The sequence below is a fragment of the Engystomops pustulosus genome, chromosome 6 (genome assembly GCF_040894005.1).
Source record: "Engystomops pustulosus chromosome 6, aEngPut4.maternal, whole genome shotgun sequence".
Lineage (NCBI taxonomy): Eukaryota > Metazoa > Chordata > Amphibia > Anura > Leptodactylidae > Engystomops > Engystomops pustulosus.
In genome coordinates, this window is record NC_092416.1 from 5,164,316 (window position 1) to 5,191,882 (window position 27,567).

Consider the following 27,567-nt stretch of genomic DNA (forward strand, 5'->3'; position numbering starts at 1 on the left):
AATTATCTTCATTTTACTGGAAACAGTCATCTTATACATATTTACATGGATGCATCCGACCTCCGGAGCGATCCGGGGTGAGGTATAACCTAGAAGAGAGAGAATTCCACACCGTGCCCCTAAGAGTCGCATCTATAAGAACATCACATAAAACCATCAAGAGGTAACAAAGTCTTTAAAAATATTCAAGATGAGTCCAAGAAGCAGCGCAGTGATGATGTCATCAGTCCTGGACACCGCACTTCAGGTTAGCCGGGACAGCGATGTCTGCAGAGAAGAGACAGGAATAATGTAAAACACTGTAAAACCTTTACAACAAGTTACCCAGTGACATCTAGTGGTCACCCTGTGTACTGCAGACAGTGCAGAAGTAATGGTGAGAGTCATAGTGACATCTAGTGGTCACCCTGTGTACTGCAGACAGTGCAGGAGTAATGGTGGGAGACATAGTGACATCTAGTGGTCACCCTGTGTCCTGCAGACAGTGCAGGAGTAATGGTGAGAGTCATAGTGACATCTAGTGGTCACCCTGTGTACTGCAGACAGTGCAGGAGTAATGGTGAGAGTCATAGTGACATCTAGTGGTCCCCCTGTGTACTGCAGACAGTGCAGGAGTAATGGTGGGAGACATAGTGACATCTAGTGGTCACCCTGTGTACTGCAGACAGTGCAGGAGTAATGGTGGGAGTCATAGTGACATCTAGTGGTCACCCTGTGTACTGCAGACAGTGCAGGAGTAATGGTGGGAGTCATAGTGACATCTAGTGGTCACCCTGTGTACTGCAGACAGTGCAGGAGTAATGGTGAGAGTCATAGTGACATCTAGTGGTCCCCCTGTGTACTGCAGACAGAGCAGGAGTAATGGTGAGAGACATAGTGACATCTAGTGGTCACCCTGTGTACTGCAGACAGTGCAGGAGTAATGGTGAGAGTCATAGTGACATCTAGTGGTCCCCCTGTGTACTGCAGACAGTGCAGGAGTAATGGTGGGAGTCATAGTGACATCTAGTGGTCAGCCTGTGTACTGCAGACAGTGCAGGAGTAATGGTGAGAGTCATAGTGACATCTAGTGGTCCCCCTGTGTACTGCAGACAGTGCAGGAGTAATGGTGAGAGTTATAGTGACATCTAGTGGTCTCCCTGTGTACTGCAGACAGTGCAGGAGTAATGGTGGGAGTCATAGTGACATCTAGTGGTCACCCTGTGTACTGCAGACAGTGCAGGAGTAATGGTGAGAGACATAGTGACATCTAGTGGTCACCCTATGTACTGCAGACAGTGCAGGAGTAATGGTGAGAGTCATAGTGACATCTAGTGGTCACCCTGTGTACTGCAGACAGTGCAGGCGTAATGGTGGGAGTCATAGTGACATCTAGTGGTCACCCTGTGTCCTGCAGACAGTGCAGGAGTAATGGTGAGAGTCATAGTGACATCTAGTGGTCACCCTGTGTACTGCAGACAGTGCAGGAGTAATGGTGAGAGTCATAGTGACATCTAGTGGTCCCCCTGTGTACTGCAGACAGTGCAGGAGTAATGGTGAGAGTCATAGTGACATCTAGTGGTCCCCCTGTGTACTGCAGACATTGCAGGAGTAATGGTGGGAGTCATAGTGACATCTAGTGGTCCCCCTGTGTACTGCAGACAGTGCAGGAGTAATGGTGAGAGTCATAGTGACATCTAGTGGTCCCCCTGTGTACTGCAGACAGTGCAGGAGTAATGGTGAGAGTCATAGTGACATCTAGTGGTCCCCCTGTGTACTGCAGACAGTGCAGGAGTAATGGTGAGAGTCATAGTGACATCTAGTGGTCCCCCTGTGTACTGCAGACAGTGCAGGAGTAATGGTGAGAGTCATAGTGACATCTAGTGGTCACCCTGTGTACTGCAGACAGTGCAGAAGTAATGGTGAGAGTCATAGTGACATCTAGTGGTCCCCCGTGTACTGCAGACAGTGCAGGAGTAATGATGGGGGTCATAGTGACATCTAGTGGTCCCCCTGTGTACTGCAGACAGAGCAGGAGTAATGGTGAGAGTCATAGTGACATCTAGTGGTCACCCTGTGTACTGCAGACAGTGCAGGAGTAATGGTGAGAGTCATAGTGACATCTAGTGGTCACCCTGTGTACTGCAGACAGTGCAGGAGTAATGGTGGGAGTCTTAGTGGCATCTAGTGGTCCCCCTGTGTACTGCAGACAGTGCAGGAGTAATGGTGGAAGTCATAGTGATATCTAGTGGTCACCCTGTGTACTGCAGACAGTGCAGGGGTAATGGTGGGAGTCATAGTGGCATCTAGTGGTCCCCCTGTGTACTGCAGACAGAGCAGGAGTAATGGTGAGAGTCATAGTGATATCTAGTGGTCACCCTGTGTACTGCAGACAGTGCAGGGGTAATGGTGGGAGTCATAGTGGCATCTAGTGGTCCCCCTGTGTACTGCAGACAGTGCAGGAGTAATGCTGGGAGTCATAGTGACATCTAGTGGTCACCCTGTGTACTGCAGACAGTGCAGGAGTAATGGTGGGAGTCATAGTGACATCTAGTGGTCCCCCTGTGTACTGCAGACAGTGCAGGAGTAATGGTGGAAGTCATAGTGACATCTAGTGGTCCCCCTGTGTACTGCAGACAGTGCAGGAGTAATGGTGGAAGTCATAGTGACATCTAGTGGTCCCCCTGTGTACTGCAGACAGAGCAGGAGTAATGGTGAGAGTCATAGTGACATCTAGTGGTCTCCCTGTGTACTGCAGACAGTGCAGGAGTAATGGTGAGAGTCATAGTGACATCTAGTGGTCACCCTGTGTACTGCAGACAGTGCAGGAGTAATGGTAAGAGACATAGTGACATCTAGTGGTCCCCCTGTGTACTGCAGACAGTGCAGGAGTAATGGTGAGAGTCATAGTGACATCTAGTGGTCCCCCTGTGTACTGCAGACAGTGCAGGAGTAATGGTGAGAGTTATAGTGACATCTAGTGGTCTCCCTGTGTACTGCAGACAGTGCAGGAGTAATGGTGGGAGTCATAGTGACATCTAGTGGTCACCCTGTGTACTGCAGACAGTGCAGGAGTAATGGTGAGAGACATAGTGACATCTAGTGGTCACCCTATGTACTGCAGACAGTGCAGGAGTAATGGTGAGAGTCATAGTGACATCTAGTGGTCACCCTGTGTACTGCAGACAGTGCAGGCGTAATGGTGGGAGTCATAGTGACATCTAGTGGTCACCCTGTGTCCTGCAGACAGTGCAGGAGTAATGGTGAGAGTCATAGTGACATCTAGTGGTCACCCTGTGTACTGCAGACAGTGCAGGAGTAATGGTGAGAGTCATAGTGACATCTAGTGGTCCCCCTGTGTACTGCAGACAGTGCAGGAGTAATGGTGAGAGTCATAGTGACATCTAGTGGTCCCCCTGTGTACTGCAGACATTGCAGGAGTAATGGTGGGAGTCATAGTGACATCTAGTGGTCCCCCTGTGTACTGCAGACAGTGCAGGAGTAATGGTGAGAGTCATAGTGACATCTAGTGGTCCCCCTGTGTACTGCAGACAGTGCAGGAGTAATGGTGAGAGTCATAGTGACATCTAGTGGTCACCCTGTGTACTGCAGACAGTGCAGGAGTAATGGTGAGAGTCATAGTGACATCTAGTGGTCACCCTGTGTCCTGCAGACAGTGCAGGAGTAATGGTGAGAATCATAGTGACATCTAGTGGTCCCCCTGTGTACTGCAGACAGAGCAGGAGTAATGGTGAGAGTCATAGTAACATCTAGTGGTCACCCTGTGTACTGCAGACAGTGCAGGAGTAATGGTGGGAGTCATAGTGACATCTAGTGGTCACCCTGTGTACTGCAGACAGAGCAGGAGTAATGGTGAGAGTCATAGTGACATCTAGTGGTCACCCTGTGTACTGCAGACAGAGCAGGAGTAATGGTGAGAATCATAGTGACATCTAGTGGTCACCCTGTGTACTGCAGACAGTGCAGGAGTAATGTAGTTTGTCACCTATGTGAGATACTAATATTATGAGAATTAGTGACATTGTGGTCCCACTATTAGGCAATCCCACCCTTGTCCCCTGTGACAATGTCTCAGGTCTCACCTATCTGTTTAGGTTTTGGCAAATTCAAGTTATTCATGATCTGCACAAACTCCGCTTCGCTCTTGGTGAGCCGAGGATTCAGACGCTTCTCCTCCTCCACAGTAGTGACGGCCTGACCTGCAGATCATTGAGACGTGGAGTGAGAGGGACGGGATACAGGTGACCTGTGACCCTGAGCTGCCCCCGGATACTGGATGATGTCTATCAGGTGACCCCTGAGCTGCCCCCGGATACTGGATGACATCTATCAGGTGACCCCTGTGCTGCCCCCGGATACTGGATGACGTCTATCAGGTGACCCCTGAGCTGCCCCCGGATACTGGATGACGTCTATCAGGTGACCCCTGAGCTGCCCCCGGATACTGGATGACGTCTATCAGGTGACCCCCGAGCTGCCCCCAGGATACTGGATGACATCTATCAGGTGACCCCCGAGCTGCCCCCGGATACTGGATGACATCTATCAGGTGACCCCTGAGCTGCCCCCGGATACTGGATGACATCTATCAGGTGACCCCTGAGCTGCCCCCAGATACTGGATGACGTCTATCAGGTGACCCCTGAGCTGCCCCTGGATACTGGATGACGTCTATCAGGTGACCCCCGAGCTGCCCCCGGATACTGGATGACGTCTATCAGGTGACCCCTGTGCTGCCCCCGGATACTGGATGACGTCTATCAGGTGACCCCCGTGCTGCCCCCGGATACTGGATGACGTCTATCAGGTGACCTGTGACCCCTGAGCTGCCCCCGGATACTGGATGACGTCTATCAGGTGACCTGTGACCCCTGTGCTGCCCCCGGATACTGGATGACGTCTATCAGGTGACCCCCGAGCTGCCCCCGGATACTGGATGACGTCTATCAGGTGACCTGTGACCCCTGTGCTGCCCCCGGATACTGGATGACGTCTATCAGGTGACCCCCGAGCTGCCCCCGGATACTGGATGACGTCTATCAGGTGACCCCCGAGCTGCCCCCGGATACTGGATGACGTCTATCAGGTGACCCCTGAGCTGCCCCCGGATACTGGATGACGTCTATCAGGTGACCCCTGAGCTGCCCCCGGATACTGGATGACGTCTATCAGGTGACCCCTGAGCTGCCCCCTGGATACTGGATGACGTCTATCAGGTGACCCCCGAGCTGCCCCCGGATACTGGATGACGTCTATCAGGTGACCCCTGAGCTGCCCCCGGATACTGGATGACATCTATCAGGTGACCCCCGAGCTGCCCCCGGATACTGGATGACATCTATCAGGTGACCCCTGAGCTGCCCCCGCATACTGGATGACGTCTATCAGGTGACCCCTGAGCTGCCCCCGGATACTGGATGACATCTATCAGGTGACCCCCGAGCTGCCCCCGGATACTGGATGACATCTATCAGGTGACCCCCGAGCTGCCCCCGGATACTGGATGACGTCTATCAGGTGACCCCTGTGCTGCCCCCGGATACTGGATGACGTCTATCAGGTGACCCCTGAGCTGCCCCCGGATACTGGATGACGTCTATCAGGTGACCCCCGAGCTGCCCCCGGATACTGGATGACGTCTATCAGGTGACCCCCGAGCTGCCCCCGGATACTGGATGACGTCTATCAGGTGACCCCCGAGCTGCCCCCGGATACTGGATGACGTCTATCAGGTGACCCCTGAGCTGCCCCCGGATACTGGATGACGTCTATCAGGTGACCCCTGAGCTGCCCCCGGATACTGGATGACGTCTATCAGGTGACCCCTGAGCTGCCCCCTGGATACTGGATGACGTCTATCAGGTGACCCCCGAGCTGCCCCCGGATACTGGATGACGTCTATCAGGTGACCCCTGAGCTGCCCCCGGATACTGGATGACATCTATCAGGTGACCCCCGAGCTGCCCCCGGATACTGGATGACATCTATCAGGTGACCCCTGAGCTGCCCCCGCATACTGGATGACGTCTATCAGGTGACCCCTGAGCTGCCCCCGGATACTGGATGACATCTATCAGGTGACCCCCGAGCTGCCCCCGGATACTGGATGACGTCTATCAGGTGACCCCTGAGCTGCCCCCGGATACTGGATGACATCTATCAGGTGACCCCTGAGCTGCCCCCGGATACTGGATGACGTCTATCAGGTGACCCCCGAGCTGCCCCCGGATACTGGATGACGTCTATCAGGTGACCCCGAGCTGCCCCCGGATACTGGATGACGTCTATCAGGTGACCCCTGTGCTGCCCCCGGATACTGGATGACGTCTATCAGGTGACCCCTGTGCTGCCCCCGGATACTGGATGACGTCTATCAGGTGACCCCCGAGCTGCCCCCGGATACTGGATGACGTCTATCAGGTGACCCCTGAGCTGCCCCTGGATACTGGATGACGTCTATCAGGTGACCCCCGAGCTGCCCCCAGATACTGGATGACGTCTATCAGGTGACCCCTGAGTTGCCCCCGGATACTGGATGACGTCTATCAGGTGACCCCTGAGCTGCCCCCCGGATACTGGATGACGTCTATCAGGTGACCCCTGAGCTGCCCCCGGATACTGGATGATGTCTATCAGGTGACCCCTGAGCTGCCCCCGGATACTGGATGACGTCTATCAGGTGACCCCTGAGCTGCCCCCGGATACTGGATGACGTCTATCAGGTGACCCCTGAGCTGCCCCCGGATACTGGATGACGTCTATCAGGTGACCCCTGAGCTGCCCCCTGGATACTGGATGACATCTATCAGGTGACCCCTGTGCTGCCCCCGGATACTGGATGACATCTATCAGGTGACCCCTGAGCTGCCCCCGGATACTGGATGACGTCTATCAGGTGACCCCTGAGCTGCCCCCGGATACTGGGTGACGTCTATCAGGTGACCCCGGGCACTCACCCGTGTAATCGTGAGCCGGGTACAGGTGGCAGCTGTCGGGGAGGGTGAAGATCTTGCTGTGGACGGACCGGTACAGGGTGTTGGGGCAGCCTGGAGGTAAATCACATTTGGTTATAGATGTGACGAGCAGTGGAGGAGGTAGGTGGCTCAGGACCTACCTTGCTGGAAGTCGGTGCGGCCGCAGCCTCTGATGAGCAGGGCGTCCCCGGTGAAGGCCATGCTCCCATCATTCAGCACGTAGGTGAGGCAGCCGTCCGTGTGCCCAGGGGTGGCCCGCGCCTCCAGGGACTGCAGGGACAGGGAGGTCACAGGTCATAGGTCATAGCCGCTCCCACACCTAACGCCCTGACCAGTGACCCCACCAGGGATCAGTGACCTGTGACCCCACCAGGGATCAGTGACCTGTGACCCCACCAGGGATCAGTGACCTGTGACCCCACCAGGGATCAGTGACCTGTGACCCCACCAGGGATCAGTGACCCCAATCATTATAATAATAATCTATATATCAGGTCCAATGGAAACGCACGGATCAGAAGGTTCTGTACAAAGAAAATCATCCACCGGGGGGAAAGGGGCGACATCTCTGTCCTGTCACATCTCCGGATCATCTCCCGCACTCACATATCTGCCAAACGTGATGAGGTCTCCCTCCTGGATGTGGATGTCGGCCATCGCTCCACTGTCCTTGGAGATGACGCTCCGACACCCCGTTAGTAACTTCTTCAGCGCCCCCGACCCAGTGATGTGATCCGCATGGCAGTGAGTGTTAGCTGCAGGAGGGAGGAGAGCACGGGGTTAATACAGAAATAATCCATAGGGGGCAGTATTATAGTAGTTATAGTCTTGTACATAGGGGGCAGTATTATAGTAGTTATATTCTTGTACATAGGGGGCAGTATTATAGTAGTTATATTCTTGTACATAGGGGGCAGTATTATAGTAGATATATTCCTGTACATAGGGGGCAGTATTATAGTAGATATATTCCTGTACATAGGGGGCAGTATTATAGTAGTTATATTCTTGTACATAGGGGGCAGTATTATAGTAGTTATATTCCTGTACATAGGGGGCAGTATTATAGTAGATATATTCCTGTACATAGGGGGCAGTATTATAGTAGTTATATTCTTGTACATAGGGGGCAGTATTATAGTAGTTATATTCCTGTACATAGGGGGCAGTATTATAGTAGTTATATTCTTGTACATAGGGGGCAGTATTATAGTAGTTATATTCTTGCACATAGGGGGCAGTATTATAGTAGTTATATTCCTGTACATAGGGGGCAGTATTATAGTAGTTATATTCCTGTACATAGGGGGCAGTATTATAGTAGTTATATTCCTGTACATAGGGGGCAGTATTATAGTAGTTATATTCTTGCACACAGGGGGCAGTATTATAGTAGTTATATTCCTGTACATAGGGGGCAGTATTATAGTAGTTATATTCCTGTACATAGGGGGCAGTATTATAGTAGTTATATTCCTGTACATAGGGGGCAGTATTATAGTAGATATATCCCTGTACATAGGGGGCAGTATTATAGTAGTTATATTCTTGTACATGGGGGCAGTATTATAGTAGTTATATTCCTGTACATAGGAGGCAGTATTATAGTAGTTATATTCTTGTACATAGGGGGCAGTATTATAGTAGTTATATTCCTGTACATAGGGGGCAGTATTATAGTAGTTATATTCTTGTACATGGGGGCAGTATTATAGTAGTTATATTCCTGTACATAGGGGGCGGTATTATAGTAGTTATATTCCTGTACATAGGGGGCGGTATTATAGTAGTTATATTCCTGTACATAGGGGGCGGTATTATAGTAGTTATATTCTTGTACATAGGGGGCAGTATTATAGTAGATATATCCCTGTACATAGGGGGCAGTATTATAGTAGTTATATTCCTGTACATAGGGGACAGTATTATAGTAGTTATATTCTTGTACATAGGGGGCAGTATTATAGTAGTTATATTCCTGTACATAGGGGGCAGTATTATAGTAGTTATATTCCTGTACATAGGGGGCAGTATTATAGTAGTTATATTATTGTACATAGGGGGCAGTATTATAGTAGTTATATTCTTGTACATAGGGAGCAGTATTATAGTAGTTATATTCTTGTACATAGGGGGCAGTATTATAGTAGTTATATTCCTGTACATAGGGGGCAGTATTATAGTAGTTATATTCTTGTACATAGGGGGCAGTATTATAGTAGGTATGTTCTTGTACATAGGGGGCAGTATTATAGTAGTTATATTCTTGTACATAGGGGGCAGTATTATAGTAGTTATATTCCTGTACATAGGGGGCAGTATTATAGTAGTTATATTCTTGTACATAGGGGGCAGTATTATAGTAGTTATATTCTTAGACATAGGGGGCAGTATTAAAGTAGTTATATTCTTGTACATAGGGGGCAGTATTATAGTAGTTATATTCTTGTACATAGGGGGCAGTATTATAGTAGTTATATTCCTGTACATAGGGGACAGTATTATAGTAGTTATATTCTTGTACATAGGGGGAGTATTATAGTAGTTATATTCCTGTACATAGGGGGCAGTATTATAGTAGTTATATTCCTGTACATAGGGGGCAGTATTATAGTAGTTATATTCCTGTACATAGGGGGCAGTATTATAGTAGTTATATTCTTGTACATAGGGGGCAGTATTATAGTAGTTATATCCCTGTACATAGGGGGCAGTATTATAGTAGTTATATTCCTGTACATAGGGGGCAGTATTATAGTAGTTATATTCCTGTACATAGGGGGCAGTATTATAGTAGTTATATTCCTGTACATAGGGGGCAGTATTATAGTAGTTATATTCCTGTACATAGGGGCAGTATTATAGTAGTTATATTCTTGTACATAGGGGGCAGTATTATAGTAGTTATATTCTTGTATATAGGGGGCAGTATTATAGTAGTTATATTCTTGTACATAGGGGGCAGTATTATAGTAGTTATATTCTTGTACATAGGGAGCAGTATTATAGTAGTTATATTCCTGTACATAGGAGGCAGTATTATAGTAGTTACACTCCTGTATATAGGGGGCAGTATTATAGTAGTTATATTCCTGTACATAGGGGGCAGTATTATAGTAGTTATATTCCTGTACATAGGAGGCAGTATTATAGTAGTTACACTCCTGTATATAGGGGGCAGTATTATAGTAGTTATATTCCTGTACATAGGGGGCAGTATTATAGTAGTTATATTCTTGTACATAGGGGGCAGTATTATAGTAGTTATATTCTTGTACATAGGGGGCAGTATTATAGTAGTTATATTCTTGTACATAGGGAGCAGTATTATAGTAGTTACACTCCTGTACATAGGGGGCAGTATTATAGTAGTTATATTCCTGTACATAGGGGGCAGTATTATAGTAGTTATATTCTTGTACATAGGGGGCAGTATTATAGTAGTTATATTCTTGTACATAGGAGGCAGTATTATAGTAGTTATATCCCTGTACATAGGGGGCAGTATTATAGTAGTTATATTCCTGTACATAGGGGGCAGTATTATAGTAGTTATATTCCTGTACATAGGGGGCAGTATTATAGTAGTTATATTCTTGTACATAGGGGGCAGTATTATAGTAGTTATATTCCTGTACATAGGGGGCAGTATTATAGTAGTTATATTCTTGTACATAGGGGGCAGTATTATAGTAGTTATATTCCTGTACATAGGGGGCAGTATTATAGTAGTTATATTCTTGTACATAGGGGACAGTATTATAGTAGTTATATTCCTGTACATAGGGGGCAGTATTATAGTAGTTATATTCTTGTACATAGGGGGCAGTATTATAGTAGTTATATTCCTGTACATAGGAGGCAGTATTATAGTAGTTATATTCCTGTACATAGGGGGCAGTATTATAGTAGTTATATTCCTGTACATAGGGGCAGTATTATAGTAGTTATATTCCTGTACATAGGAGGCAGTATTATAGTAGTTATATTCCTGTACATAGGGTACAGTATTATAGTAGTTATATTCCTGTACATAGGGGGCAGTATTATAGTAGTTATATTCCTGTACATAGGGGACAGTATTATAGTAGTTATATTCCTGTACATAGGGGCAGTATTATAGTAGTTATATTCCTGTACATAGGGGGCAGTATTATAGTAGTTATATTCCTGTACATAGGGGGCAGTATTATAGTAGTTATATTCTTGTACATAGGGGGCAGTATTATAGTAGTTATATTCCTGTACATAGGGGACAGTATTATAGTAGTTATATTCCTGTACATAGGGGCAGTATTATAGTAGTTATATTCCTGTACATAGGGGGCAGTATTATAGTAGTTATATTCCTGTACATAGGGGGCAGTATTATAGTAGTTATATTCTTGTACATAGGGGGCAGTATTATAGTAGTTATATTCCTGTACATAGGGGACAGTATTATAGTAGTTATATCCTTGTACATAGGGGGCAGTATTATAGTAGTTATATTCCTGTACATAGGGGGCAGTATTATAGTAGTTATATTCCTGTACATAGGGGGCAATTTTTATTGTAAAAACCAACAAAATACAATTAAACAAAATCATAAATACATTCTTCTGTATACACAATTAGGAATCAAACAAAAATAAACTCAGAGTAAATGTAACTTAGAGTCCATAGCTGCTGCTGCTGGAAAGGAAAAAGAAGAAAACTAAATCAATAAATATAGAAATTAAACACCAGATATATTCCTCCATAATTTCCTATTTCTCTGGTCTTTCCTGACTTCCAGTGATTTTATCCACCAGAGCTCAGACAATATTTGGGATACCACAGCCGTGTAGTTATAGTCCTCACTATGCAGGGACACCCGGGTTCTGGCATGCCATTGGTAATACTTTATCACTGTTATTATGAGATACATGGTTCCCGGATCTATATCACCATCTGGAGATGGGACGCCATAGATGATGTCCGGGTACTGGAGGAATTGCAGCCTCGGGATGTTCAGCAGGTCAGATACTTCCTTCCAGATCTTCCTCCCTCCCCAGCACTCAGAGATGAAATGCTCCATCGTCTCCTCCTGCTGACACCCCAGGGGACACTTCCTATCTGCCACACACACAAACTTTAGGTTCCCTCTCACAAATAACTTCCCATGTAGTGATAACCAAGAAATATCAAACAACTTGGGGGGAAGTCGCTTCCCATTGAGGAACCTGAGACTCTTCTGTAAGGTGGTGGTCACACAGTCTCTAAGAGCGAGTGGGGAGTGGTAGAAAGCCAGACATATCCTAGTATAGAGATCCCTCCTGGTGTTACTGACAATGTAGGACTTCTCCAGCTTCCACATCCTGACACACTTCAGACCATATACCAGATACTGGGGGAGGAAGCCAGGAGTCCATCGACCCCTCTTGAGACTGCCGCCTCGCACCCAAGACTCTGCAAAAGGCAATATCCAGTCCCTGACACTACTTACCCACAGGAGACCATTGTTTGAGTCCAGGCAACCAAAATTGACTTTCAGAAACATGGAGTCAAAGAAAACCCTTGGATTTAACATATCCAGTCCACCCTCTCTCCTCTGCAGGTAGGTGATCCCTCTTTTTACTGGGTTCAACCTGTTCCCCCATAAAAGTTGGAAGAACAGGCTAAAGAGCCTAGCGGAGAAAGATTCTGGCAAAGGAAAGACGACAGAGACGTAGAGGAAGACAGGGACCAGGTAAGTCTTCATCAGAGTAACCCTTTCTCTATAGGTCAGCCTCCAGTTCTTCCATCGCTGAACCTTTGCATTTCCGGCTTCCAACTTCTCTTCCCAATTTAGTGTGGAATTATCTTCCCTCCCGAATTTAACCCCAAGGATCTTAATATGGGTGGAGGCCTTGGCGAATTGTGGCAGATCAAAGCCAGGAGCAGCATCCAATGTCCAGAAAGCTTGACTCTTCTCTAGGTTGACCAGAGACCCGGAGGCCTCTGAGTAACTTCTGATGGCTGCAGATAACATCTCCACCTCACGAGGTTCAGATATCACCACAGTCACATCATCCGCGTAGGCGACTACCTTCAAAGGCAAGCAATGGGGGACAGGCACCCCCTGAAAATCACACCGCTGCAGTGATCGCAGAAACAAGTCTATGGCAAACACATACAGCAGTGGACTCAGGGGGCAGCCTTGTCGCACCCCTGCCTCTACCCCGAAAGTGTCCCCCTGCCAACCATTGATCAGAGGAAAGCTCTCAGCCTCTCTATACAAAGTTCTCAGCCAATCTATAAATTGTCCCGGAATGACAAAGTGGCCCATAGATAATCGTGATCAACCCTGTCAAAGGCTTTAGCCTGGTCCAGACCTACAACATATCTCCCACACCTCAGAGCTTTACATCTCTCAAACATCTCCCTTATCGAGATGACTGCTCCAGAGATGTTCCGCCCTTTTACTGTGCCGTACTGAGAGCCTGCCAACAGTGCCGGGGACAAACAGACTAATCTAGAGAAGAGGATTTTTGCCAGAATTTTCCTATCAACATTCAAGAGGGCGATCGGCCTCCAGTTCTTGATGTCACTAGGCTCCTTACCTTTGGACAGCAGAATAAGGGAGGACACTCTCATGGATGGAGGCATCAGGTGATTTTTTAGACAATTGGTAAACACATCCACAAGGATCGGGGCTAAGAGGTCTCTGAACTTCTTATAGAATTCACATGTTATTCCATCAGGACCTGGTGCCTTCTTCAGATGTAATTTATTGATGGCCTCTTTAACCTCCTCCTCTGTTATTTCTGCTGTCAAAGGAGAAAAGTCCAAATCTCTAGTGTCAGGACCTGGAGTTGCCTCCAAGAATTGAACCATTTTGTCTTTATCCAAAACCTTCTTCTGAAATAACTCAGCATAGTACGATCTCACCACCCCCAGGATACCCTCCCGAGATTCCTGTAAAACTCCCTGGGAGTCAGTGAGACCTGTGATCAATTTCTTAGCCACACGTTCCCGGCAACTCTCATATGGATCTGGCGTGACTAAGTTTCCATAGTCACGCTCCACAACCAGGGACGTGTAGCGGCTGTACTGATACTGCTTTATCTCAGACTTCAGTCGGTCAATCTTTTGTTTTTCATCCCCACCCGCCGAATAGAGTGACTCCAATTCTTTCCGCAGCTTGAGATACTGGCTGTACTTACTCTTACCCTTCTTCACTGACAGTCTCTTTAAGAGGGACCGGATCTCCTCCTTGACGTCCTCCCACCAGTCGGATATGTGGTTATAGAAATCCACTCTCTCCATTTCACCCTGTATAAGAGAGTGGACTTGCTCCTGGACAAACACATCTTCTAATAGGGTAGAATTTAGTCTCCACAAGCCTCTTCCTATATCTGGCCGTTCTGTATTACCCAAGTAGAAGTAAAGGGCCAGGTGATCCGAGTATGGGACAGACTTCTCACTTCTATCCCCAATGACCTCCGAGGGAGTCACCAGCGCTAGGTCTATTCTGCTATGCCTCCCAGCACAGGAGTAGGTAAATTTGGGTTTTCTACCACCCTGCACAAAGACATCAGACAAACCTGACTGTGTTATAATATCATTTAAGACCTTAGAGTCCCTAGCAAGAGGCCTACCAGTGGGTCTGTCACTCAATGTCCTAGTGGCGTTGAAATCACCCGCCATGATGACTGGGAGAGATGTAAATAAATATGGCTTCACGTCATTAAATAGATTGACTCTCTCAGTCACTGTCTGTGGACCATAGATATTGATAAGCCGGAGCCTTCTACCTCGGATAGTAACCTCCAGCACCAAACATCTTCCCATCGACACCTCAGTTAGTCTGTGAATGGTGACATCGTGGGTATTAAACAGTATGGAGACCCCGGCACACGGCTCCACAGACAGTGACCAGATGGACGGCCCGGAGCGCCATTCTCTCTCTGCTTCTTTTAACAAACTAAGACTATTAAGATGAGTCTCCTGTAGGAAAAAGACATCGGCATCGAGATAATGTAGATGTTCATACACCGCATGTCTTGTCCTTCTTGCCCTAATGCTGTTGACATTGCTAGATATTATTCTCAGGTTGAAGTTCGCCATTAGAGCTATAACAAGAAGCAGAGAGAGTGTCCCCATCATCATAAATCTGGATCAGATCCCTCCTCTTCACCACCCGTCTCCATGTCTGATTCAGACTCTGGCCCCACCCTATGGGGTCTCCGTTTTGAGGGGGGGTCACCATCGGGATCCTCATCATACTCTGCCACCATCCTCTGCAGTTCCTTCTCTAGCTCCTCCTCTGCGTCTGACTCTGAGAGGACACTGAATCTATTCACAGTCATGGTCATGTCTGTTCCACTGTCCACTCTGATCTTTGATGACTTGTGAACTGTGGTCCACTCGCCCTCAGGCTTCCGGGTGGACCTATCTTTTTTCCTCCTCTTATTAGCAGATGTTGTGGCTGGAGAGGGAATGAGCACTGAGGGTGGTGCAACCTGCTGGACAACTTCCATATCTCCCTCTGTGGTTTGGGTCTGAGGCTGGTCTGGTGTTGGTACAGCATCACTTGATTCTAGGACCTGATGAGGTTCTGGCGTAGCCTGATCTGACCCTAATAACAATGCCTCCTCCTCCCCCAGGTCATCTGCCCCTGCCAATAGGTCTTCATCAGGGAAGCTCTTACATATGTTGTGCCAGGCATTGGGACAATCCCTGTGGGCATGCCCGATCTCACCGCACAGGTTACACCTGATGTTCTGGCAGTCCGCACTCACATGGCCGATGTCCCCACACAGGCTGCACTTGACCACAGAGCAATTACTGGCGATGTGACCGACTCTACCGCATTTGAAGCATCTACGGGGCTGACCTGGATAGAAACATACCCCCTTCTCCCGGCCAATGAAGAAGGAGTTGGGCAGATGCTGGGTTATGTTGTTGTACTGTCTTAATTTCACCAGGACCTTCCACCCTCCTGTCCAGATCCCGTCCTCATCCCGGGTCTTGGTGAGCTCTGACATGAGGTCACAGTGCCTCTTGAGCCAGATGACAATATCCTGCTGGGGAACAGACTCATTCCAGAAGATGACTGTGACTGTGACTGTACCAAGTTTAGAGATGGGGATGAAGCTGAAATTATTCCACCCCTCTGCATCTCTAAACCTGGGGAAGATGGCCCAAAACCGGTCCAGGTTGCCCATCAGCTTAAAGCTCACATCATATCCCTGGCGGTCGGGGAGGTTAATTACTGCCAAAATGTCACTTGGCGAGAAACCCATTTGTTCACACAATAGCGACCTGACCACAAACCGCCTGTCAGGTAGGTCCTCCTTGGCCCCTTTGTGCCTAAATCTCACCACATTCCTCCTCTTAAATGCCTGACCGGTGTAATGAGAGCCGGATGAAAAAGATGGTGCACCCCGGCTCCAGGCGTTGCCAGAAGAAGACTGGTGAGGGCCCGTACCCTGCTGTGTCTGGGGGCGCTGCGGGGGCTGCTGGGCTCCTGCACTCTGAGGGTCTGATACCTCAGCAACTAGAGGGGGGAAGTCCTGAGCATCAGACTGTACTACCCCCTCCCCACCATCAGCCTCCATACACTGCTCTGCCTGCTCTATGGCAACATCCCACACAGACTGCGCTTCCCCTGCTGGAACATTATCACACACAATGGTATTATCAGGAGGAGATACAGATGCATCAGCATTATCACCAACATTGGGGGCAGCAGCATCACAGACAATAGGGGCAGCAGTATCACAGACATTAGGGGCAGCAGTATCACAGGCCATAGGGGCAGCAGTATCACAGGCCATAGGGGCAGCAGTATCACAGACAATAGGGGCAGCAGTATCACAGACAATAGGGGCAGCAGTATCACAGATATTAGAAACAGCATTATGCACTGATGTATGAGCAGTATCAGGCACTGAAGTCCCATCAATGTCAGTACAATCAGTCCCAGCAGAGTCCTGATGATCCTGCTCAGATGCCACAGTGTTACCTTCAGGATCAGGTGCACCGTCCTGCTGCAGTGAGCCGTCACCTGGGACTTGTGGTGCTTGTTCTCCGCTACCATCAGGCAGATGTCCACGTTGCACGCTGAATGCTGGGACATGCGGTGTTTGCTCTGCTCTGGTAACATCAGAGGGACGGCTGTGATCCTTCTGCAGATTGCAGGCTGCTGGGACTTGTGGTGCTTCTGCTGTGGGTGGTTGCTGTTTCATGGCTTTATCTTTCTTGTAGAGATCCCCTTGCTGGTATGGGAAAGTCGCAGGCTGGAGTATAGGTTTCCCCTTGGTCTCAGTTGCCGGATTAGATGCCCCTCCATGATGTCTCTGGGCCTGGAAGCGCTCCTGGTTCCTGTAGGTCTCTGCCAGGGGACCCATCTGCTCCAGGACAGCCTCAGTCTGGGCGACATTGTCAGCGAGCTGCTTGGCCAGGGTGGTGAGCTTCTTGTCTAACAGCTCATGTCTCTCCGGGTTTGCTGCCTTCAGCTTGTAGGCACAGTCAATGTTTTTTGTAGCAGCAGTTTTTGTTCCTTCAGGTTTCCCAGTCTCTTTACCAGTGTTGGGATCTGATCAGCCAGGAGGAGCTCAGGTGCACGCTCAGCCGCTGTACATGGAGTTGCTGCAGGTGCACGCTCAGCCGCTGCACATGGAGTTGCTGCAGGTGCACGCTCAGCCGCTGCACATGGAGTTGCTGCAGGTGCACGCTCAGCCGCTGCACATGGAGTTGCTGCAGGTGCACGCCCAGCCGCTGCACATGGAGTTGCTGCAGGTGCACGCTCAGCCGCTGCACATGGAGTTGCTGCAGGTGCACGCTCAGCCGCTGCACATGGAGTTGCTGCAGGTGCACGCTCAGCCGCTGCACATGGAGTTGCTGCAGGTTTCTTACAGGTGGTAGGTGATGGCACTCTGTTGGGTCCGGGTCTCTGCGCCACTGTTGGGTTCTGGCGCGCTGCGGCTCTTACTGCTGGGGGGTGACACTGTCCAGTAGCAGCACTTGTGGCAGCCTGAGGCCTCCCTGCTAGTTTGGTCTCGGCCTTGCTGCCTCCACTCCCATACCTTGTGCGCTCAGAGCGGATGAGCACAGGCTGCTGCAGGTTCTCCAGCAAGGTCTGCTTCTCCAGAGATGTCCTCCTCTGCCTGGATGATGGAGGTGTACACGGCACAGGTGAGGCCGGGGCTGGAGGCTTCCTCTGCCTGGATGATGGAGGTGTACACGGCACAGCTGAGGCCGGGGCTGGAGGCTTCCTCTGCCTGGATGATGGAGGTGTACACGGCACAGCTGAGGCCGGGGCTGGAGGCTTCCTCTGCCTGGATGATGGAGGTGTACACGGCACAGCTGAGGCCGGGGCTGGAGGCTTCCTCTGCTCCTGCACAACCTGCTCGCTCCTCTGTCCTGGATGACCCGACATTGTGTTCCCACTCACTGGCTTCTGCTGCACATTCACACTGGTAGGTGACTTCACCAAACTGGAACTTACTGCTGCTTCTTTCTTGACAAACTCTTCATTCTTTACTTCACTGCTTCTGGCAGAACTGCAGCCGCTGACATGACTTACTGTACCGGAGATTTTAGGATTCTCATCCATTAGTTTTGGTGTCTGGGAGTTATTTCCCAGAGAAGGCCTTGGAGCCTGGGCCTTGCATGGGGAACTTCCCCACCCAGGGTGGCCCCGCCCTGGGCTAGCTCCAGACATGAGGAGACCTCAGGAGCTCTGCTCACACACAACCTCTCAGCAAGGGGGCAGTATTATAGTAGTTATATTCTTGTACATAGGGACAGTATTATAGTAGTTATATTCCTGTACATAGGGGGTAGTATTATAGTAGTTATATTCTTGTACATAGGGGGCAGTATTATAGTAGTTATATTCCTGTACATAGGGGGCAGTATTATAGTAGTTATATTCATGTACATAGGGGGCAGTATTATAGTAGTTATATTCCTGTACATAGGGGGCAGTATTATAGTAGTTATATTCTTGTACATAGGGGGCAGTATTATAGTAGTTATATTCCTGTACATAGGGGGCAGTATTATAGTAGTTATATTCCTGTACATAGGGGGCAGTATTATAGTAGTTATATTCTTGTACATAGGGGGCAGTATTATAGTAGTTATATTCTTGTACATAGGGGGCAGTATTATAGTAGTTATATTCTTGTACATGGGGGCAGTATTATAGTAGTTATATTCCTGTACATAGGGGGCAGTATTATAGTAGTTATATTCCTGTACATAGGGGGCAGTATTATAGTAGTTATATTCTTGTACATAGGGGGCAGTATTATAGTAGTTATATTCTTGTACATAGGGGGCAGTATTATAGTAGTTATATTCTTGTACATAGGGGGCAGTATTATAGTAGTTATATTCCTGTACATAGGGGGCAGTATTATAGTAGTTATATTCCTGTACATAGGAGGCAGTATTATAGTAGTTATATTCCTGTACATAGGGGGCAGTATTATAGTAGTTATATTCCTGTACATAGGGGGCAGTATTATAGTAGTTATATTCTTGTACATAGGGGGCAGTATTATAGTAGTTATATTCCTGTACATAGGAGGCAGTATTATAGTAGTTATATTCCTGTACATAGGGGGCAGTATTATAGTAGTTATATTCCTGTACATAGGAGGCAGTATTATAGTAGTTATATTCCTGTACATAGGGGGCAGTATTATAGTAGTTATATTCCTGTACATAGGGGGCAGTATTATAGTAGTAATATTCTTGTACATAGGGGGCAGTATTATAGTAGTTATATTCTTGTACATAGGGGGCAGTATTATAGTAGTTATATTCCTGTACATAGGGGGCAGTATTATAGTAGTTATATTCCTGTACATAGGAGGCAGTATTATAGTAGTTATATTCCTGTACATAGGGGGCAGTATTATAGTAGTTATATTCTTGTACATAGGGGGCAGTATTATAGTAGTTATATCCCTGTACATAGGGGGGCAGTATTATAGTAGTTATATTCCTGTACATAGGGGGCAGTATTATAGTAGTTATATTCCTGTACATAGGGGGCAGTATTATAGTAGTTATATTCCTGTACATAGGGGGCAGTATTATAGTAGTTATATTCTTGTAAATAGGGGGCAGTATTATAGTAGTTATATTCCTGTACATAGGGGGCAGTATTATAGTAGTTATATTCCTGTACAAAGGGGGCAGTATTATAGTAGTTATATTCCTGTACATAGGGGCAGTATTATAATAGTTATATTCTTGTACATAGGGGCAGTATTATAGTAGTTATATTCCTGTAGATAGGGGACAGTATTATAGTAGTTATATTCTTGTACATAGGGGGCAGTATTATAGTAGTTATATTCTTGTACATAGGGGGCAGTATTATAGTAGTTATATTCTTGTACATAGGGGGCAGTATTATAGTAGTTATATTCCTGTACATAGGGGGCAGTATTATAGTAGTTATATTCCTGTACATAGGGGGCAGTATTATAGTAGTTATATTCCTGTACATAGGGGGCAGTATTATAGTAGTTATATTCCTGTACATAGGGGGCAGTATTATAGTAGTTATATTCCTGTACATAGGAGGCAGTATTATAGTAGTTATATTCCTGTACATAGGGGGCAGTATTATAGTAGTTATATTCCTGTACATAGGGGGCAGTATTATAGTAGTTATATTCTTGTACATAGGGGGCAGTATTATAGTAGTTATATTCCTGTACATAGGGGGCAGTATTATAGTAGTTATATTCCTGTACATAGGAGGCAGTATTATAGTAGTTATATTCCTGTACATAGGGGGCAGTATTATAGTAGTTATATTCTTGTACATAGGGGGCAGTATTATAGTAGTTATATTCCTGTACATAGGGGGCAGTATTATAGTAGTTATATTCCTGTACATAGGAGGCAGTATTATAGTAGTTATATTCCTGTACATAGGGGGCAGTATTATACTAGTTATATTTTTGTACATAGGGGGCAGTATTATAGTAGTTATATTCCTGTACATAGGGGGCAGTATTATAGTAGTTATATTCTTGTACATAGGGGGCAGTATTATAGTAGTTATATTCCTGTACATAGGGGGCAGTATTATAGTAGTTATATTCCTGTACAAAGGGGGCAGTATTATAGTAGTTATATTCCTGTACATAGGGGGCAGTATTATAGTAGTTATATTCTTGTACATAGGGGGCAGTATTATAGTAGTTATATTCTTGTACATAGGGGGCAGTATTATAGTAGTTATATTCTTGTACATAGGGGGCAGTATTATAGTAGTTATATTCCTGTACATAGGGGGCAGTATTATAGTAGTTATATTCCTGTACATAGGAGGCAGTATTATAGTAGTTATATTCCTGTACATAGGGGGCAGTATTATAGTAGTTATATTCCTGTACATAGGGGGCAGTATTATAGTAGTTATATTCTTGTACATAGGGGGCAGTATTATAGTAGTTATATTCCTGTACATAGGGGGCAGTATTATAGTAGTTATATTCCTGTACATAGGGGGCAGTATTATAGTAGTTATATTCCTGTACATAGGGGGCAGTATTATAGTAGTTATATTCTTGTACATAGGGGGCAGTATTATAGTAGTTATATTCCTGTACATAGGGAGCAGTATTATAGTAGTTATATTCCTGTACATAGGGGGCAGTATTATAGTAGTTATATTCCTGTACATAGGGGGCAGTATTATAGTAGTTATATTCTTGTACATAGGGGGCAGTATTATAGTAGTTATATTCCTGTACATAGGAGGCAGTATTATAGTAGTTATATTCCTGTACATAGGGGGCAGTATTATAGTAGTTATATTCCTGTACATAGGGGGCAGTATTATAGTAGTTATAATCTTGTACATAGGGGGCAGTATTATAGTAGTTATATTCCTGTACATAGGAGGCAGTATTATAGTAGTTATATTCCTGTACATAGGGGGCAGTATTATAGTAGTTATATTCCTGTACATTGGGGGCAGTATTATAGTAGTTATATTCCTGTACATAGGGGGCAGTATTATCGTAGTTATATTCCTGTACATTGGGGGCAGTATTATAGTAGTTATATTCTTGTACATAGGGGGCAGTATTATAGTAGTTATATTCCTGTACATAGGGGGCAGTATTATAGTAGTTATATTCATGTACATAGGGGGCAGTATTAAAGTAGTTATATTCTTGTACATAGGGGGCAGTATTATAGTAGTTATATTCTTGTACATAGGGGGCAGTATTATAGTAGTTATATTCCTGTACATAGGGGGCAGTATTATAGTAGTTATAGTCTTGTACATAGGGGGCAGTATTATAGTAGTTATATTCCTGTACATAGGGGGCAGTATTATAGTAGTTATATTCTTGTACATAGGGGGCAGTATTATAGTAGTTATATTCTTGTACATAGGGGGCAGTATTATAGTAGTTATATTCCTGTACATAGGGGGCAGTATTATAGTAGTTATATTCTTATACATAGGGGGCAGTATTATAGTAGTTATATTCCTGTACATAGGGGGCAGTATTATAGTAGTTATATTCCTGTACATAGGGGGCAGTATTATAGTAGTTATATTCCTGTACATAGGGTGCAGTATTATAGTAGTTATATTCTTGTACATAGGGGTAGTATTATAGTAGTTATATTCTTGTACATAGGGGGCAGTATTATAGTGGTTATATTCTTGTACATAGGTGGCAGTATTATAGTAGTTATATTCTTGTACATAGGGGGCAGTATTATAGTAGTTATATTCCTGTACATAGGTGGCAGTATTATAGTAGTTATATTCTTGTACATAGGGGGCAGTATTATAGTAGTTATATTCCTGTACATAGGGGGCAGTATTATAGTAGTTATATTCTTGTACATAGGGGTAGTATTATAGTAGTTATATTCTTGTACATAGGGGGCAGTATTATAGTAGTTATATTCTTGTACATAGGTGGCAGTATTATAGTAGTTATATTCTTGTACATAGGGGGCAGTATTATAGTAGTTATATTCCTGTACATAGGGGGCAGTATTATAGTAGTTATATCCCTGGACATAGGGGGCAGTATTATAGTAGTTATATTCCTGTACATAGGGGGCAGTATTATAGTAGTTATATTCCTGTACATAGGGGGCAGTATTATAGTAGTTATATTCCTGTACATAGGGGGCAGTATTATAGTAGTTATATTCTTGTACATAGGGAGCAGTATTATAGTAGTTATATTCCTGTACATAGGGGGCAGTATTATAGTAGTTATATTCTTGTACATAGGAGGCAGTATTATAGTAGTTACATTCTTGTACATAGGGGGCAGTATTATAGTAGTTATTTTCCTGTACATAGGGGCAGTATTATAGTAGTTATATTCTTGTACATAGGGGTAGTATTATAGTAGTTATATTCTTGTACATAGGGGGCAGTATTATAGTAGTTATATTCCTGTACATAGGGGGCAGTATTATAGTAGTTATATTCTTGTACATAGGGAGCAGTATTATAGTAGTTATATTCTTGTACATAGGGGGCAGTATTATAGTAGTTATATTCCTGTACATAGGGGGCAGTATTATAGTAGTTATATTCCTGTACATAGGGGGCAGTATTATAGTAGTTATATTCTTGTACATAGGGGGCAGTATTATAGTAGTTATATTCCTGTACATAGGGGGCAGTATTGTAGTAGTTATATTCCTGTACATAGGGGGCAGTATTATAGTAGTTATATTCCTGTACATAGGGGGCAGTATTATAGTAGTTATAGTCTTGTACATAGGGGGCGGTATTATAGTAGTTATATTCCTGTACATAGGGGGCAGTATTATAGTAGTTATATTCTTGTACATAGGGGGCAGTATTATAGTAGTTATATTCCTGTACATAGGGGGCAGTATTATAGTAGTTATATTCATGTACATAGGGGGCAGTATTATAGTAGTTATATTCTTGTACATAGGGGGCAGTATTATAGTAGTTATATTCTTGTACATAGGGGGCAGTATTATAGTAGTTATATTCCTGTACATAGGGGGCAGTATTATAGTAGTTATAGTCTTGTACATAGGGGGCAGTATTATAGTAGTTATATTCCTGTACATAGGGGGCAGTATTATAGTAGTTATATCCCTGTACATAGGGGGCAGTATTATAGTAGTTATATTCCTGTACATAGGGTGCAGTATTATAGTAGTTATATTCCTGTACATAGGGGGCAGTATTATAGTAGTTATAGTCTTGTACATAGGGGGCAGTATTATAGTAGTTATATTCCTGTACATAGGGGGCAGTATTATAGTAGTTATATCCCTGGACATAGGGGGCAGTATTATAGTAGTTATATTCCTGTACATAGGGGGCAGTATTATAGTAGTTATATTCCTGTACATAGGGTGCAGTATTATAGTAGTTATATTCCTGTACATAGGGGGCAGTATTATAGTAGTTATATTCCTGTACATAGGGGGCAGTATTATAGTAGTTATATTCTTGTACATAGGGAGCAGTATTATAGTAGTTATATTCCTGTACATAGGGGGCAGTATTATAGTAGTTATATTCTTGTACATAGGAGGCAGTATTATAGTAGTTACATTCTTGTACATAGGGGGCAGTATTATAGTAGTTATATTCATGTACATAGGGGGCAGTATTATAGTAGTTATATTCTTGTACATAGGAGGCAGTATTATAGTAGTTACATTCTTGTACATAGGGGGCAGTATTATAGTAGTTATATTCCTGTACATAGGGGGCAGTATTATAGTAGTTATATTCTTGTACATAGGGGGCAGTATTATAGTAGTTATATTCCTGTACATAGGGGGCAGTATTATAGTAGTTATATTCCTGTACATAGGGGGGCAGTATTATAGTAGTTATATTCCTGTACATAGGAGGCAGTATTATAGTAGTTATATTCTTGTACATAGGGGGCAGTATTATAGTAGTTATATTCCTGTACATAGGGGGCAGTATTATAGTAGTTATATTCCTGTACATAGGGGGCAGTATTATAGTAGTTATATTCTTGTACATAGGGGGCAGTATTGTAGTAGTTATATTCCTGTACATAGGGGGCAGTATTATAGTAGTTATATTCCTGTACATAGGGGGGCAGTATTATAGTAGTTATTTTCCTGTACATAGGGGGCAGTATTATAGTAGTTATATTCCTGTACATAGGGGGCAGTATTATAGTAGTTATATTCCTGTACATAGGGGGCAGTATTATAGTAGTTATATTCCTGTACATAGGGGGGCAGTATTATAGTAGTTATATTCCTGTACATAGGGGGCAGTATTATAGTAGTTATATTCCTGTACATAGGGGGCAGTATTATAGTAGTTATATTCCTGTACATAGGGGGCAGTATTATAGTAGTTATATTCCTGTACATAGGGGGCAATGTTATAGTAGTTATATTTCTGTACATAGGGGGCAGTATTATAGTAGTTATATTCTTGTACATAGGGGCAGTATTATAGTAGTTATATTCTTGTACATAGGGGGCAGTATTATAGTAGTTATATTCTTGTACATAGGGGGCAGTATTATAGTAGTTATATTCTTGTACATAGGGGGCAGTATTATAGTAGTTATATTCTTGTACATAGGGGGCAGTATTATAGTAGTTATATTCCTGTACATAGGGGGCAGTATTATAGTAGTTATATTCCTGTACATAGGGGGCAGTATTATAGTAGTTATATTCCTGTACATAGGGGGCAGTATTATAGTAGTTATTTTCCTGTACATAGGGGGCAGTATTATAGTAGTTATATTCCTGTACATAGGGGGCAGTGTTATAGTAGTTATATTCTTATACATAGGGGCAGTATTATAGTAGTTATATTTCTGTACATAGGGGGCAGTGTTATAGTAGTTATATTCTTGTACATAGGGGGCAGTATTATAGTAGTTATATTCCTGTACATAGGGGGCAGTATTATAGTAGTTATATTCTTGTAAGGTAAGTGTCCATGATGAAGCTTGTAGTCCTGGTATGGCAGGATTGTGGGGTTATTTATTCTCTGTATCATTAGTGTTGAGTTTCTTTACAGCTTATATCCTTGGTTCCTGAGGGAAAGCGTTTTTGCGCCAATGTTGGGGTCACCTGTTACCCCTCTATCTATGCCGCCGCCCCTCTTACCTGCATACACCATGTTGAGTCCCAGTTCTGTCACCAGTTTGGCGTCGCGGTTTGCGGTCTCCAGTACTGGATCGATGAGAACGGCCTCCTTGGTCTCTGGGTCGGCGAGCAGGTAGGTGTACGTGCAGCTCACCGGCTCAAACAACTGCAAGGAAACAAATATTCATCATCTAATGCGACTACAAGGGGCATGTCATCAGCAGAGCCTTGATGTAACCTACCTCTGCACCCCTATATCCCCCCTCTTTGCAGGAGGTTGTATAGACCTACAAGGATACAGCCAGGAGACCACCACAAGCCCATCCGAATGATGAGGTGTCATGGCAGGAGCCACCACCAGGGGGCTTCACCTTACATTGGATGGAGCCCTCTGCTTTCTGGCACTGCCGCATTTACCAACCTGTCAGCAATAGTCTTATTATTTGGGGAGGGGACCCTGTCCCTGGGGGTGGCCTCTAATGGGGGTTCTTCTAATTATATTGTGGAGGCTGCTAAGTGAGACTTTATGGGGGGCGGGGGTAATATTATATGGGTCCACTAAGGGGGCATGGTCCCTATGTATAGGACTGTGTAGGGTGGGCGGAGAACTTGAGACTGGGCAGAGACCTGGGCTGGGGGTTCTAGGGGTCAGATTTGGGGTTTAGCTGCCTCAGGGTTGCAGTAGCCAATAGAGCATCTTGCCTCAGGCAGCGCCACCTGCAGCACGATGAGGGGAGGCACCAGGACGCTCACACAGTATCATATCTACTCGCTGCCCCCTTAGGGCTATAGATCGTCTGAATTGGGGGGTCTGAAATTTTTTGGAGGTCCTGGGGTCTGTCTCAGGGATCTGGATGTTATTTGGGAGAATTTGACATATGAAGGAGCCTGCTGGGAGTTGTAGTTTATTCCTGTGGAATCTGGACAAGTCCTGGTGTAAGAGCGAGACTTCCCCCAATGCCCCGGGGCAGAAGATGAAAGGGTGTGGCGTCCTCCACGTGACTTCCAGGACCTCCGCCTCAGCCCTGACATCTCCCCTACATAGGACATAACATGATAAGACACCCAGCTTTCCCACACTCCGGAATGATATGAGAAAGCTGGGTGAGATCCCATTATGTGTCCCAGGACAGATATTTCAGGTTTCTATGGAATCAACAAGTAGAACCGGCTCCACCGGTAGTGACACGACCTACAGTACACAGCAGTGCGGGGGTTAACGCAGTCAGTCCTGAGACGCCTATGAAGGGTTAATCCTCTAAAAACACAGGGTTAACCGAGCCCAGTCTATGTAAATATGGAATACGTGCTGGGGTGGAGGGGGTTAACTACCTACCTGCCTGAAGATAAGTCCCCTCCCGGTCGCCATGACGCTGCACCCCCGGGCCCCTGCAATCAGCACCCGGCTCATCCGTATCCCCGGAGACGATACAATGTATCTATATATATGCTATATGTATCTGTGTGTATCGTCTACAGGGACCCGCCCACC

The 27,567-nt window shown here is 45.5% G+C and overlaps 1 protein-coding gene across 1 annotated transcript; it reads right to left on the reverse strand.

The window, feature by feature from the left end:
* LOC140066247 (persulfide dioxygenase ETHE1, mitochondrial-like) lies at positions 1-27,567 on the reverse strand. Its single transcript, XM_072113817.1, has 7 exons — positions 27,412-27,567; positions 26,097-26,241; positions 7,581-7,729; positions 7,115-7,244; positions 6,957-7,046; positions 4,083-4,199; positions 1-267 (listed from the first exon to the last, which is right to left on the reverse strand). Exons 1-7 carry the CDS (start codon positions 27,484-27,486, stop codon positions 224-226), a joined length of 750 nt encoding a protein of 249 aa, XP_071969918.1. The 5' UTR covers positions 27,487-27,567; the 3' UTR covers positions 1-223.